At 36.0% G+C, this 16839-nt stretch overlaps 1 protein-coding gene and 1 long non-coding RNA gene across 3 annotated transcripts in view; one reads left to right on the top strand and one right to left on the bottom strand.

The window, feature by feature from the left end:
* LOC122527249 overlaps positions 1-1023 on the bottom strand; it is a 10310-nt gene extending 9287 nt beyond the window's left edge. The window contains exon 1 of the mRNA XM_043651251.1: positions 664-1023. Coding sequence (XP_043507186.1) covers positions 664-1023 — 360 coding nt within the window. The remainder of the gene's footprint in view (positions 1-663) is intronic.
* A 1194-nt stretch (positions 1024-2217) lies between these two features.
* LOC122527223 lies at positions 2218-3270 on the top strand. 2 transcript variants are annotated; one of them, XR_006306311.1, is made up of 4 exons: positions 2218-2380; positions 2459-2670; positions 2770-2945; positions 3051-3270. It is a non-coding gene; the product is annotated as an uncharacterized LOC122527223 (long non-coding RNA). The 2 variants fall into 2 exon arrangements; XR_006306310.1 differs by having other exon boundaries at positions 2219-2380; positions 2770-3270.
* Positions 3271-16839: the final 13569 nt, after the last annotated feature.

Below are 16839 nucleotides of genomic sequence, written 5' to 3'. Positions count from 1 at the left end.
ATCATGCATAAACCGCATACGAATAGTCTAATATCGACTGAAACTTCCTCTAATATTTCGTGTAAACGCGTGCTCAAAAAAATCAACGTACTTTGTGCCTGTTGGTTTCCCATCAAGAGAAAAAGGTTCAATTAAAAATTTATCAATTATTCCTGCCCATACGTTTAAACTAAACTGGTGTTGATGTCTTGAATGCACAATAACATGTGGGTTTTCTTCATCCCAATTACGATTATTATGAAAATTGAATATACCATTACTGGTAGGACTAGCTTACTAGAGTTTGCTCTGTTTATAAAATTCATTATATCACACAAACGAAGACAGATAGGACATATATTTATACGACATTTTTTCATTATTTTTAGGCGTACAATCATCGCGAAGTGGGTCCCAAGTTACGAAACACCCTGTATATATATTATATGTTCAATTTTACTCATCACTGTACCACGTGATAAACTTACGAAACAATAAACTTGCGCAACTCTGACGATGCATTGGATTGATCGTTGAATTTTTAAATCGCGTGATCCCGCGATTGCCAATATTATCGTTGAGCTGTCGAAACCTTCGTTAACATGCAAAGATAATGGCTTCGAGTTTCTACATTTCTGAACTAGGAGGATTAATGGCCGCCACGGTCCCTAGAATTTTAATTACTTGATGACCCCTGGACAACGGCGAGAACTTTGGCATGTTAATGTGCGTCATTCCAGAGCGCACGCCGTATCTGACACAGGTTGGAAGCTCCGGTCTGATCGCGGTGAGGGAGTACGTGTCGTTCGGCAAGTCGAGATACAAATTTAGGTCTTTGTACTGCTCCTCGAGGTCCTCGTCGAGCTCGTCGCTGCTCGGCGCGTTGTCGTCCGCCGCCCGGACCACGTCTGTCACACGGCCGATTGCGTTCACAGTTTCCGAGGAGACTATCTCGTCGCATTCTGCCAGCTGTTTCAGCCTCTGTCTTTGCAGTTGCCTCATTCGCTCTATCTCGAGCACCGATTTCGGACCAATTACGGCCATCGCCTGAGCTCAGCACCGAGCTACCGAGGATTTACAATTCGCCAAGACCGAGAGGGAGCGACGGAAGGCAGGTGACTTTGATCTAATCTCCGCGGTTTCTTCAGAGAATTACGCGCGCCGCATAATTTGTTTCATCGTCGAACAACTATTTTTACTCTTATTGCCAAATTGAACGACCATTTCGAACTTGAAATTTTGCCGTTCTTGGTGAGATCGTCTGTCAGCAATGCGGAAACAAAGCGCGAAGTTAACCGTTAACAAAGATACGTAGCGACATCTACGTGTCTCGAGCGAGAAGGTTCAGCATGAAGGTTTCTCCGTGAAATTCACAGACCCGACAGAATGCGTCCGAAATAAATAAAATGAATAAAATCCGCGCCGTGGTAACCTTTCGAAAATTCAGCATGCACTTGCACCCAGCCAATCAATCATGAATATTCTTCTCGTGGAAAGATGTAAAACGATTGTTACGATCAGTTTCCCAACTGCAGCGCGCTGAACCGAACCGTTGATCTCTCGCGTTGAAGTCTTGTAATCCTTCGTTGTCAAATATGGATCGTCGTCGTCGGAAAGATTGCCGAAAGTACGAAAAGTGGAAGGAGGAACGAGCGTCGAAACAGACGGAGAAAGGGACGGAGAGACGAAAACGCAGGGAACCGGTGATCGATGGTCTGGCTGAAGATGACGAATTGGAGGAAGTTACCCCACCGAAGACAGTGTCGAAAGCGAGGTATCGAAAATGCAGGACGAAAGGGATGAAAGGGACAAAGGAAACGCCGAGGAAGTGTATCAGAAAACTCGTCAGACGTATTTCGTACGCGGAGCTAGTTCTCGGATGCATAAAACCGTCGTTGGAAGAGAGAAAGTACCTTCTTAATCCGCGTCATATTGATTGCGTGGGTCTCAGCGTGGATGTCGCGCCGGAAACGCCAAGTAACACAAAGATGATTTCCCTTTTCCTGAATGACTCTCATTCCCTAACTCTCCTCGATCTCCTTTCATTGTTCAACCTTTTAAATCTATTCATTTTTTATTCGCCCGATCTCATGCATCATTCATTTACATCATGGTGCCTCTTATCGCGCCTCATTTTATGCGATTTCTTACATTTTACATGAGACATTAAATTCAATCATCGTCGCAATTACGTCAATAATAATGAGCAAAGAGAGAGGAATATTGTAATTAATAGTTTCCTTTATATCGCGCGTGTCTGAGGTAGCAACAAGTCAGATTTACGTGAGCGATCGACGGAAAAGAAGAAAAATCTGCGAGGGAGGCTGTCAGAGAAGAGCGGAATCGGAAGACAGTGAGTGCGACAGCGATTGCTCTTTCGACAATGACGTATGCCTTGCGGGTAACGTTGAAACACAATCCTTTGACAAACGTGACATTAGAACTACAAGTTGGAAAATTGGACAATTTATTGCGTTAGGTGTAAAGTTAACAACGAAGGATAAAGAGGAAATAAAGAAGTATCAACGCGAAGCTCCGAAAGCCATCTAAAGCAGAAAATTGTCTTTCTTCTCTCTACGATTGCCAGTCATCAGTTGCATAACGAATCAATCAAATAAAAATAAAATACTCGACAAAGATGGTAAAAGCTGGAAAGAAAATATTAACAAATCGCAGGGGAAAAATTAACTGGTGAGCAGGTTTAAAATGCTATTCCAAATAATTTGTGTTGAAGTTTGAGATTAACGTAACGTCTGAAAATGAAATTCGACGTTTACGAATGCAACGCAGGTTACGACGTCGACTTAATAGAACAAACTGGAACTATTTCGTGAAATTATTTCGGATGATCTGGAATTATTTCACACGGGCATTCACAGAGAAGGAAAGAAATTTCCACTAGCTTCTGTCAATCGAAAGATCCTTCCACGAGCTGTTTATTATTGTATCATGTACCAACTTTAATTGTAAGTATAAAATACGAACGATCGACTCAGGTGATTTGCACGATTTATGCGTAGCAAGAAAATATTAATTATGGTCTATTAATAAAACTATCGATTATTAATAAGTTTTTTACGACGACCAACACTTCGATCAAGATTAATAGATACCAAGATTAAACCATCAACTTCTCACTCAACACCTCACTAACAAATCAAACTTTGACGCATCTAACAAAAAAGTGATACTAAAATTATCGCAACTCGATCTTATAAACTTGATCGCGCAATTTCAAGGACAACAAATAATTTTGTAAAATAAAATGAAATAAATTGTAAAATAATTTAATATTAATAGGAAATTATTTTCAGTGCCAATATAATTATATATGTATATATATCTAAATACATGTAATTAAAGATTATTCAAAGAATAAATATTGTAAATGATTAATGTATGAACATAATGCAAACATGTAAAACAATGTAAACGTAAAGTAATGTAAATATGAATTGTAAATCATTGAGGTACGAGTGTAATGTAAGCATGTAAATAATGTAATCTTGGTACTGTGTACCAATCTATCAATGAAACACATAAAAGAATCATGATTACTCGCAAGATTTAGTTGCTCGAGGAAAAATTATCGATACTTTGATTGAACTTTGTAAGAAAAGAAATTGTACAACAAATTTTTGTTAAATCATTTGCTTTAAATCGTGACTGTCCATAAAGAGGTTTGAATTTGCAAAATTTTCGGTGCTTTCGAATAAGCAAAGATGGATTGTCCTGTAATTTTTCTTCTATAAAGTTATAGTACCACTGACAGTACAGTTTTGGCACAATATTCCCAGAGTCGACGAGAAATTTTGAGCCAACATTGAGACAGTATAGCATTAAAAAAACCGGTGCAAAATTATTGTTTTATAAGCAATATCCATATCAACATATCATTATAATTTTCAGTTTACTTTCGTGTGCAATCTGGCTATCAGTTTAAGTTTCGTTGGGCGATTAGTAATATTTTATAAACTTCGAGGTAGCAAAGAAAAAGATGAATATTTCAAAGTGATTCATTCACCCTCTGTTCCAACAAACTCGTACTCGTATATTATACCAATACTCGTTTAACCATATGAATACATGCATAAATTTGAGGTATGAAAGTGCATTAGTTCATTTGGTGTAAATACAACCATTATAGCTCTTGCTTGAAGCTTTAATTTTTCGTACATACATCGCTGAGCGCTTAAATTGAAGAGTTGCTGTCAATGCAGATTAAATCCATCCTTGATCTCAACGAGATATCTATTTGGATATTTTAATTCGCTGATGATAAAAATTATTAGAATACCGAAATCAACTTGTAAGCAAAAGAATCATATCCTTTTACAAGATTGAGTTTTTACATAAATGAAATAATTAATTACTGAAGTGTAACGTTGTTTATGCATTATCCTTATAATATCAAAGTATAGTATTAAATATTCCTTGTAATACTAAAGTATATAGTATTAAATGTTCGCATTAAATATTCTTTTTAAGTGCGAAGCATTAGCAATTTATACAGTATTTCTGCGCGATAATACGCGTTCTCTGAAAGGTACTTATTTACATACAGATTTATGATAATTTCCAGTACAATTAAAACGAAGATACTAATTATGTCAATCAACGCTGAACGCTCCGTTCGAACAAGCACAAAGTCCAACAAAGTCGGATATTCTAATGAAAGAATGTCTGTTATTTTTATAAGAAAAAAAAATATATAGAACAAATTCTTCAAGCCAAATTGAAGACCTATTTTCGCGGAATGTTCATAAATAGAGACGCTTTCTTTTCTTAAATGATTAAACGTTTATTTCTTGTCGCGTTGAGACAAATACCAGACGAAACGCGACGTAATTGGATCCGCAGGCCTCCTTTCGAATTCTGTAACGAGAAAAGAATTTCTTTTTCTCTATGCTTTCTCAATCCCTTTCACAATTGTCGCGAAATCCTAATTTTTAAATAATACATTTTTTTTTATTATTATTATTTGAGAAACAGTTTTTTTTCAAAATTCAATATGTCGTCGATCATCTACCTCATGTTGGCAAAATCCTCGTTTATTAAAATGTTCATGTCACATTCTTTGATTTATAATGTCCCTTAATAACGTCACTTTTTCAGCTTATCCGCAGAAAATTTCTATCGATGCATTTCTGTTCGTGCTTCGTCGAAAGAATAAGCAAAAATCCCTAGCGCAACAAATTTTTGCGCAAACGAAAAGATATAATATTGAAGCGCGATTATGCTCGATGCAACACTAACGTCACATAGATGATTGATAAGCAGATAAAATTATTACATACATGACGTAACGGAAAGAGGGAAAAAATTAGTTCCAATCAGAATCGATCTTTAAAAACGGAGTGGAAAAGTTTTGCGAATTTTGCACTTGGTGAAACCAGAAAAAGGATATCAATTTTCAAATTGTACCGCTTTCTCAATATTTCTTGGGATGACTGGAAACGAATTAAAATTTTTGCATTTTCCTGATTGAGAATAAGATAAAACACAAAGTGCCATTAAGCACATCATGAAAGAGACTTTTTTTTCTTTCGACTCCCATGTAGTTTGGTAGATCTCACGTCAGATAAAATCGAATATTTTCTTACATTCTCCAGTCTGTTTTCACCTACGTGAAACAATTTGCTTCTAATTTAAACTTTCTTTCTTATAAGTCAATAATAAAAACACATGTCGGCTCACTGCCAATAAAATTTCGATGTGCAATAGCGGATTGTTTCTCTCCGTAACAATTTTGTCTCGACCATATTATAATCATCCGATAGAAAAATCTTGTATCGCCATTCACCCGTTAAAACATTCGAGATTTCTTCTGGTGTTAACCGAACGCTATGAGAACAGTGATTAGGCAAAACGTCTAAGACTTACGCTTCCCTGACGGATTTGCAGGTAACAATTTGTTCCAAATCACATTGTTGCCACACAGGTGTGCAACTTCCGTGTACACATAACAAGTCTGCGAGATAAACGCTGCGCATTACGCCCGAAAGCAATCGCCTTTCTTTCCCAACCTTATACTTCCATCTAAACTAAGTATACACCGTGTTCTTGCCCTGAAAGAATACAACACCATGTAACGAACGCACGTGCAAATGTGTCTTTGCAGTTTTTCCTCGTGTGTGTGTGTGTGTGTGTGTGTGTGTCGCGGCTCGGCATACTTTCGTTCTTGCGCCTTCGATTCCACGATCTGTATCCCTGCTCGAGTCTCAGAGTCCAACTCGGTGCTCGTTAACGATTTATGGAGATCCAAAAAAGAAAAAAAATACATCGTCTTTCGCGTTAATGTCGAAAGAAGGAAGAAAAAAAGAAAGGTAATAACTAGGAAATACAAATGACGCAATTAGAGCAAATAATTGACAGATTTATTAACGTCGTTAACAGGTGTGTCAAGAAACATTTATATGAAAATTCAACACGCCATGTTTATAACACGCGTGTGTTTATTAGCGTATGCGATTACGTTGACATTGCGTTTCTTTACACTTTCAATTATACAAAATAAACATTGCCAGCGTTTATAACGAGTTTAACCTCTTGCTTCGCGATGTTGCTTTCAATCTTCTTCGCGTCAGTCATCATCACGATTTGTTACGTGTCGTTTGTACTTATTAATCTTCAATTTGAAGGATTGAAATTTAAATTTCGAATTCAAATTCGAATTGGAACTTTCTTTCTTTCAACACCGAACCGTAACTTTCTGCACGCCCAATTTGAAAGTTTGATTCAAAATTTTGCATTCGTTCTTGTTTCTTTTCATTTTAATTCTCGTCTCAGAAAAGATGAAGATATATAATCATTTTTTTCTTTTTTATCATCTAAGTCACTTTGTGCATTGTTTTCTATGTTAAGTCGACAAAAATTATCTGTATCTTTCATAATTACCGATCATTTGTCGAATCGATTGTTTTCGAAATCGTGGTACAACCAACCACAGTGTGCAGAGTCTAAATAAAAATAAGTCGATAAGAAAAAATAAAATTTTTCTCGAGAAAATCGAGTTTGACGATTTGTTAAATGCACTTGGATCTAACTAATTCTTTTTAATTTGACTTAGTTTTAACTTGAGTTTATCTCATATTAATTCTATATATATATATATAATTCTGACGGGTATATACCCTATACAAAGTGCCGGTATGTTTAGTATTAAATCGAAACCAGAATTCGTAACGACTTGATTCTTGCAAGGCAAAATGTTGAAATATTAAATATCATAGAGATTTATTGCCGAGGAAAATACACGAAGACAAACTTGGATTATTAATTCGTGTAAAAAGTATAATCGTATTGTAATGCATAAATCGCTGACGATTTTTCACACTTTGATATGAAAATAATGTCTTAACTGCCGTTGATGGACCAAAAAAATGATCTATTTCACGTCAAAACACGATTGAAAGAAATTGTGGAAACACTTTGAATAAAAATTATAATACCTTTCGCGCTTTAACGCGAAAATGTTAGTTTGACGCAATGTAATTACTACTTGCGCAAATAATCAGGAGAATACGTATCGCGGAAAATAACGAATCGGCTTAATGAATTATCTAGGGAATCATAAATGTAATAAATATTCAATATATAGGATAATAATTTCTCAAAAAAAAAAAAGAAATCATCAAAAATTTATTATCTTTGTTGCTATCTAGATACGAATATAGTGACTCGTATAAATATTCGGAATATACTAGATATTTAAATTATTACAACGTGTAGGCAAACAAAATCGCATAACAGTAAATCCTAGCTCGTTTCGAAGTTTGACTCTATACTTGCAAAATTCATTTTATTCGAAGATATTTTTACATCACGCAGCAAATGAAAAAGTAAAGACACTTTCCTCCTCGAAAATGTTATAAATTGTCACATTATATAAAGGCAAAGTGAAAAATGTTTTTCATGATTGAATCTACAATAGATTCGAAGATTAAAGCCTTGATGTATAATTATTTTTCATCAATTTACAGTCCCAACGTGATAGAAAAATATCTTTGAATAAAATGAACATGATGCATTTTTGAAGAGGTTTCAATCTTTAAAACGAGCCGAAGCTTATTGCTGTATGTTTCTTTTTACGAGATTATAACGACTAGTACGATATAAAAATTTTGTTTTTGTTCGATGCAGGAAATTAGTCATTAAAACACATAGCTTATGAATATAGTAAAAACAGGTATTTCCAGAGAACGTCAGAATCGAATGTGAGTTATGAAAATAGTACATAATATGAATCTAATTTATTGTATAACATGCCAATTACTGATACACGTAATCATACAAATACGCGAGCAATCTCTTATATAGAGCATATCGTTCTAAATCACAAAAGAATCTCAAAATAATTTTCCAGTGTCTTCTTTTTTCTGGACTTGTCGTAATTTTCTTTTAAGTATGAACAATTTATTAAACTATCGGATAATGACCTAATTGTGATAAGATAAAAGCTGTATAGGACTGTGCACATGTTTTTTTTCGTATTTGAACTAATTATCAAATTTGTAAGAAAAATATATTTATTATGATATCTGACGTCATATAAATTTATTATCAAATTAAATAAATTTAGTTCGTTACTGTTTTATCATTCGTTGTTGCATTTTGATGATACATTTTCAGAGAACACTTTGCATACGATCAGATTTATCCATTTGTTTGTGTATTGCAGATCGACGTATTAAAAAAAAAAAAATGCATGATCACGATTTTTTAATACTGTTGCGAAATCCTGCACGTATGAAAATTGTCCGGTGGTGTTTTGCCACACCAGCGTGTCATTCGTGAAAATGGCAAATAGAAGCATAGTAAATACGTCATTCGTCGCAAATCGATTAATACAACGAACAAGTACAAAGAGCTTGCTTAATTTTTTCCATCTTCTTTAATATATATATATATATATCACTAACAAAGCATCGTGTTGTTATTCCAGAGTTGGACGTGACTTGTAATTTCATACAAAATGCAAATGTAATCCATTTTTATAGGCTGTTAATAACCAGGTTGCGCCTTGAATGACATTTTTCCACGTCAAGTTTGTAACAGAAAAATCTGACGACAGACCGATTATGCGTTTCGCGGAATCTATACGAATTAGCATTGATTGCATCTACGACCAGATTCCCAAACTAATTACAACCTGACGATCTCGTTTATACGCTACATCCATTAAACGAGATACAACAGCATTGATTTCAATAAATCACGACGTTTAGGGGACTCACATCCCCCACAATGACTTTGTCCCACGTTATCAAGGTTATCCTCTTCAGAAGATTTTAGCCATTCGCTGATTGTTTCTCAAAGAACTATGAACAAATTAAATAGAGGATGCAAAGATCGCGATGAGATTTAAAAAACATTTGACTCGAAATTTATTCTTTGGTAGAACGATAAAATTTAATTGTCGGAGATTATTTTTATTGGGGTGCACTTAAGTAAAGTCATTTCACTTGAGTGCCCCTAAATTTCGAGCTCACGAGATTAGATAGAAGAATGCTGACACGTTCAACTCGGATCGACATTCTGGGTTTTTCTCCAACATTTTAGTGATCCTTTTGGCCATCCAAATCTTGGAAGATCGTGAGCTACACATCGTCATCTCGTACACAATACCGAGATATTTTTAAAAAAAAGTATTGCTCTTTCAGTCTGAGCGATAATTTTCAAAATAAATATCGATAATTCACATTTGTACAATATAACCTGTATTTTAAAAATATCCGCAAAGAACCAAGAAGAAAAAAATATTAAATAAAAGTTAATATAATAAAAAATATTAAATAAAATTAATATAGTAAAAATATTAAATAAAATTAATATAATTAATATATAAAAAATTACATCACCCTGTAGAACATAATTTACTATCTCTAAAATATATACATACTATGACAGTGTTACCAGTTAAATTCTATCGGCCAGGACTTTTGACTAACCCAAACGAACAAACGAAAAGAAATAACAAGCGTCCTTCGAAAATTAGATGACCAATTGTCGTTGAAATCGGTGAGATGAGCTCTTTCTATAAGTTTTATCTCGGAATTTTTTAACAAACAACGAACGACGGCTAAAACCTTTGAAACCTTTTAAACAAGCTTGATAATGCATGCGAAGATCAAGCTGGCTCTCCTACTCCATGTTTATCCATGTAATTTCTCCATGTTCCTTTCGTTAGATACTTCGATATCGACTAAACACGCGTTTTAGTTTTCTTCAGAGAATAAATATTCGATTCGATGAAACGGAAGAAGATAATTTCACGGAATACGTAGCAAATGATATTTCGCGTATATTTCCGTTTGGTTCGTCATGTTTTCCAACAAGCATACAACAAATCGTCGACACGTTTTGCTTTTTCAGAGGCGGCAAGTTAATTAAAAATTAATATTAATTGGCAATTTAATGATAAAAATTGTTCGTTAACGATCGTAAAAACGATTTAATGACAAATCGTGATGGCAAGCCACTTTTTCAAAGGCAAGTATAATTATTAAAAATTATTAAACACGATACGATCTGAAACACAGTTAATGATCAGTTTAACGACGAAACACGTATCTACGTTTTAGCCAGCGTCTATAATTGTATTTGGAAAAATTTCATTCCGCCTGCTCGGCCAAATGAAATCTGCATGATGGCCCATTTAGAAACCTGCCGCTGGACCACAAACGACTTCTGAAAATTTCAGCAAGCTTCTGAGAAACACTTTTGTTGCGTGACGTTTACAGAATCCAACCAGTTCTTACGGAGAGAAACTGGTCGAAGAACAACCGAGATAAAGCTGAAACGACCGCCGCGGGTTGGCTTCGTTTTCTTCTTAACCATTGACGTCACGGGCAAAAAATCGTTCTCCCTCTTGCAGATCCTGCAGAACGAAACACGAACGAGCATCTGGATATCGTGTGCTTCCCCTAATGTTGGAACGCAAAGGAAAGACAAAGACCTTGATCTTGACGTGGTAATATCACCTTAAAGTTCAAAGATTGTCAAAATAAAAGTAATCTCTCTTTCAAACCGCGTTCAAAATTTTCCACAAAGTGCCCTCGTGAATCTCCAAACAAGCAATTAATTTAGAGTACAATTTAACGTTATTAATTGCGCCACGATACAAATCGTTATCCGCTTAATTACATTTATTGTCTCTCGTTTGCCAACGGAACATTAATTTAATGGCACGTTAAAATTATTTTTTTAACAGGGTTTATCACTTTTACAACGGTGAGTTTCGTTCACAAACGCCGCGGCTGTTGCGTGAAGAAGAAAAAAAAAAAAAAGGAGAAGCAGAAGTGCATCAAATCTTCTGCCTCTGGCGTGGACTTGAAACGTCTGATAAAATAGTGGTTGGTTAATTAAACGTTACTAGGCATCACCCTATTTGTAGTTTACACTGTGTCGCACGTACGTACGTATTTCTCGTTGTGTAACGCGGCACGTGCAGGTACGTATGAAAATCGACCGGTTATTATTATTCAAGATATAAATGACAGAGTGAAATGACACAGGACATGTGAACCGTCTAATCTAGACGACGATTTGACCTACGTCCAACCTAATTTCACTTGAACATTAAAGAACGGCCTAGATTCGGGGCACGAACTCCCTTATCAACTTGTCGATAAAGCAACATTATGTAAATCGTTCAGAACCATCGAACTCGCGTACGCAGCAAATTCACTCGCGTTATCACCGTTTCTGGTTCGGAACGTGTTTGAAACACTTGTAAACTGTTCCCTTGGCCAATTAGCGAGTGCAATGTACATTATAAAGCATTTCGTTCAATTGAATCGTTCAAATGATTTTATCAGATCTCGGAACGTTGAACGTCAACTCGTACGTCGTTTAAAGAAACAAACCGATGAGTGGACACTGTCGATGAACGAAGAACACTCCAGTTTGCAACACGACACGAAGAATAGTGAAGCGAAACAAGTTTCTTCTCTTGGAAGCAATGAAAACGGCGATCGACGCGGCTGTTTAATATAATCGAGATTTATGAAGTTTCTTGCACGAGGCGTTGGTTGTCGACTGAATATCAAAAACACCGATAAATTTATTTCGTTTGTTTTTGTTTTGCAATTGTTTACGGTTTAACACGTGAGCCAATGCGATCACGCCATGAGCACTTAATTTTTCCATCGATAATTGAATTTTTCATCCCGATAACACGCAATATCTGCGTTCGTTTCTTCATCGAGTTTTGGATATTTTACGTTTAAAAAAAGAAAGCTGAAACTTTGCGGATCTATTTGAGATCTTAGGTTATTGCGATGTTGCGGTGACACTTCAGGAAAGAAATGCGAATTCGTTGAAGAATATTCAAACTGCTTGATTTTTGTGTCGATCGTGTTAAATAGAAAATGACGCTTTGCTTTCACATGTGTTTCGTTTGTTTCACATTTGTTTCCTCTCTTTTTTTTCTTTTTTCTATTGTTCTCAATACGATTGGAGAACTTGAAACAAATCACGATTTTCTAGGTAATCAGTTCTTCTCCATAATACGCAATTACTTGCTTGTTGCCTCGATTGAAGGAAAAAGATCGACAATAATTAAAGAAATGTCATCTGTTTTTGTCACTTGGCAATCAACGTCAGAGGAAGATATTTCGTATTAAAATTCATGAGTCGCGCGATCCGCGTCACGTGCTTCTTAACTTCGTCGATTTTGTTTCGCGATCGAGATCGCTGGAATTTGTTTCAAATGTAACACTTTCGAGTATGCATATTTAATACACACAAAATCCACTGGTGAATGCATATTTAATACACAGAAAATCTAAGAAAAGAAGCGTATTTTTATATACACAAAATCCAATTAAGGAAGACGCATTGAATTAATTTAGTGGCACAAAGACGAATCGTGTGTCGAACTCTGATTTCTTTATCTCCTCGTAACAAGGTTATTTTCAAGCAGATATGTACACTTTCATTCTCGCGAACATGGACGATCGTGGAGACCACATGTGAAAACTGAACGATTATTCATGCTGAATATTCGCATGAATTAGCAATGGTCAAATAAATTGTGCTTTATCTGCTATCCTATATGGGTCTCAATTTCAATATCCCAAAGATAATTTTTTTTTTTTTGGAAACAGATATCGCCATCATGCGGGTGTTTAACAAAAGATATACTGATTATTTGAAATGCAAAATCTCTGTTTTCCTGGAAATATCTGGTCGTTTGTCGCGCATAAAAATTTTTGGTCAATTCTTCGTCAATTCGGAATATGTCTCACGTTCTCTTTGACAACAATCAGAGAAAAAGATGGAAACGCTACATCTATCTTTTCATATTTTTCGTTCAGAAACAGAACAAGGTTGTTCGTTTCGTCGAACGTATTTTATTTTCGTCGTATATCTTCGACGATTAAGATGCTCCAATTAGGATCCATCCAAAAGAACGAAATGATTCGAAGTAGTATGTAGAACCGATATCGGAGATGCATGACAGAATACAAACCATCGTCGTTTGCTTCTATTACCGTTGCAATCTCCTAATACCGGTCGAATTTCGATTCTCTGCCCGCCGTTAATGCCGGATTAATAAATCGTGGTACGTACACTGATTTATACACGGTCCACAGCAATCCCGTTATCTAATTCGTTTGGTCGCCGGGACCAATACATCTCGATCGGAAATCTAAAATGCTCGCATCACCGAGAATAATTTCTATTGCCAGGTCGAACGCGAACACACACGTTAGACCGATGTATCGCTGCCATTTGCATTGCTAATTTACTTTCAGCTAAAATCGATGGTTATCTTTAAATCTACCAAGGAATAATTAGACATCCCTTCTTTTCCTTTCCCGTATGAATTTATAAATAATTAAACGATAATTTACGAACAGCGTATAATTTTAGCGTGATATTTCGTCCCGGCGTTGAGCGGAAAAAATAAGGTTGTTTACCGATAAATATCAAAGTGCGAGTTTTGCAAATAAAGGTGAACCAGTAATGATACCAGTGATCAAGGAAAACCTGATCAAGGAAAAAGTAACTGTATCTGAGCGGAAAAGGATAATCGCGTACGCGTTACTGTTTGCTTCGCCTCGCGCGTACGCTTTGCGAAACTGAATGAAAATCGTAATCACCACGCCACGTCGACGACTTGAGTAGAAAAATTCAGAAAAATGTCGAGAGAACAGAAACGAACGTTATCTAGTGGGACTAGCTTGTCGCTGATTCAAATGATATTCTATTTCGAAGAAACGGAGATAAAACACAGGCGAATAAATTATCATCTCAATGGACAGACGATGAGAACTTTTATTAAGAAGGTATCGAAAGAAACACGAGCCTTTGCATAAATATTCATCAAAACGGCGTCGATTTTTATTTCAAATATAACACGTGTGTACGAAATTAATTATAACGTTGAATAAATGAACGTTACAGGGTTTCTGTTCGATTATCTTCAGAGTCATTAAGTACACGCACCTTGTACGTAAATCGAAACGAGACAAACGTCGAAATAAACAACAGTGTGACGCTGCATGATACATTATAACACTTTCATTTTATTTTCGTTTCTTTTCTTTTTTTCATTTTTTTATCATCTGTCGAGATTTATGACGCGCGTTAAACAACTGTTTAAGCACGTCTGATGTGATCTTCTGGAGAAACAAGCACTAACGATGGATCTTTACAATATGAATGGTTTTGAATATTTATCACCGTAATCAGCATTCTTCCTCCAGGGATGACGAAATAAATAGTTAAATATTCAATTGAACTCTTTTCTCATAAATTCTAAAAAAGTGTTTTGTACGTAAGCACTCGTGATTAATCAGGAGAGGACAAGTATTTTGGCAATTATGCACGATCATTATCAGATTATTGTGAATAGATAATCAGCAACGAACGGTGATTATAACAGTAATAACAGTTCCCTCGAGAATAATAAAATAAATTCTTCAATATTGAATTGCAAAATTCTTTTCTCACAAATTTGAATGAAGCATACGTAAACGCTTCCTGATATTCTTCGCTATACATATAGTTTGGAGATTGATCTCCAGTTCTCAGACTTTTTTTTCAAATTTTTTTGTGACGTGTGACATCTTTATGCTCGCGACTGAATTGCTAATCGAAGTATCGAGAAACAAGAAAACGAATGGCCAAGGATCAGACGATAGATACATTATTGAGTTACGAACGAATTTTACTGTCTTTGTTCCTAGGCTTACAGATTAAAACTCACTCGTAATATATTGTACGAACGTTCTTGATTAACCTTCAAGTTTATTACACACCGAGGAATTCATAACATGAAAGCTCAGAGCGCAGTCGAGTTTCAACTGTTTTAAAACCTACAATCATACCTTTTTTTTGTTTCACATAAAGCGATAATTGGATCGCATTATTATGTGCGAAGAACACCGAAGATCTGATTTCTCGGGTGATCCATGTTGTTGATAACCTTCAACAATTGGGGACAATTTAAATGCATTAATATTTATGAACGTGCAGGAAAATTATATCACGTGAGAGTTAATATAGGAAGTCGGATATATCACGTACAAGGATACAAGGCATTAAACACCGGTGCCACAACCGGTTACGAAGATGTATTATTTCTTCCGTACAAAAAAAAAAAAGAATTTATTCTATCATTTGTAATATCTATTATCGTGCATACTGTGCGGCGAAATTTTGCGTGAAACTGGATCTCCGCAAATTAATTCGTGGAACAACGTCGAACGAACTTTGACCGTGGTTACCATGAACGGTACGTGCAATTATTTATTCATTCGACTTCTGGCAATCCTACAGCTTTTTTCTACAATCGTTTCCTTTGTCAAATGGAAATTTCGTGTAAATCTAAAAAACACAAACAAATCGCCGAACGTTCCCGAATTTTCATAGGAAAAATTGATCGCGCAGCCGATCAAAGAAACAACACCTGAATAAATATTTACTTCATCGAACGGGCAATCATTTTAATAAGTAGTTTATTGCACGCATCCCGTGTGGATCTCCGCGCCCTTCAACATTCAAAAAATGCAACAAACATCCGCCTACCTGTTGTCCCAAGCGAGTGAACAATGCAAAACAGTATCGTGACTTATGTAAATGCGAATTCCTTCATTCCTTGACAGGTTGATGAATAACTCCGTTACAATATGTAGTGCTCGGAAAATTAGACTACAGAAAAGATACGTATCCGCAGACCTGCGTCTCCTTGCATGAATCTGCAGAAATCGGGTCGTAATAGAAACATCCAACAACGAAATTGCGACATACACATGTTCCGCGTGTAAACATATTAGTCAACCGGTTGAGCAAAATTTTCCAACGCGCAGTAGGAACCAGTAGCAGCCGGTGAGGAAATCCATTTGGGAAATCCAACCGGGGTGAGACACTTTCGAATCTCGTTTTTTTTTTTTTTTTTTTTTTTTTTTCAGAAACTCATGCACAAGCATGTTAACTAAGCGGTAGGGAAAAAAGAAAAAAGGAAAACGTCCCGTACTACGAAATAATGGTTGGCCATTTCGAAACTGAACCGAGCTCGGCGGTACACTTTCAGATCTCGTTCTTGTTCCTCGGACGAGAAGAAAAAGAAGAAGAAAGAAAGGAAGGAAAAAATCTATGGAATTCGCGCTGAACAAAAGTCGACCGTGGAGATGAAAATAAACGTTCGAAGTCAGGGTCAGCTCTGGTTCTGGCCTGGGACTTCATTCGGCGCAACATCCGAGCGAGCGTTCTTCAGGACATTATGGCACACCGCGGCGAACGAGGTTCTCCTTGCGAGGCAAGAATGACGAAAGAGAAGTGATTTGAGGAAGTTGTAGATAATCTCAAAAATAAAAAAGAAACTGAGTATCCTTGCATAATTTTAAAAAT

The sequence above is a fragment of the Frieseomelitta varia genome, unplaced genomic scaffold (genome assembly GCF_011392965.1).
Source record: "Frieseomelitta varia isolate USP_RPSP 00005682 unplaced genomic scaffold, Fvar_1.2 scaffold_214, whole genome shotgun sequence".
In the NCBI taxonomy this organism is placed as follows: domain Eukaryota; kingdom Metazoa; phylum Arthropoda; class Insecta; order Hymenoptera; family Apidae; genus Frieseomelitta; species Frieseomelitta varia.
The sequence above is the reverse complement of the archived record's forward strand: the minus strand, read 5'-3'. Positions and strand labels throughout refer to the sequence as shown.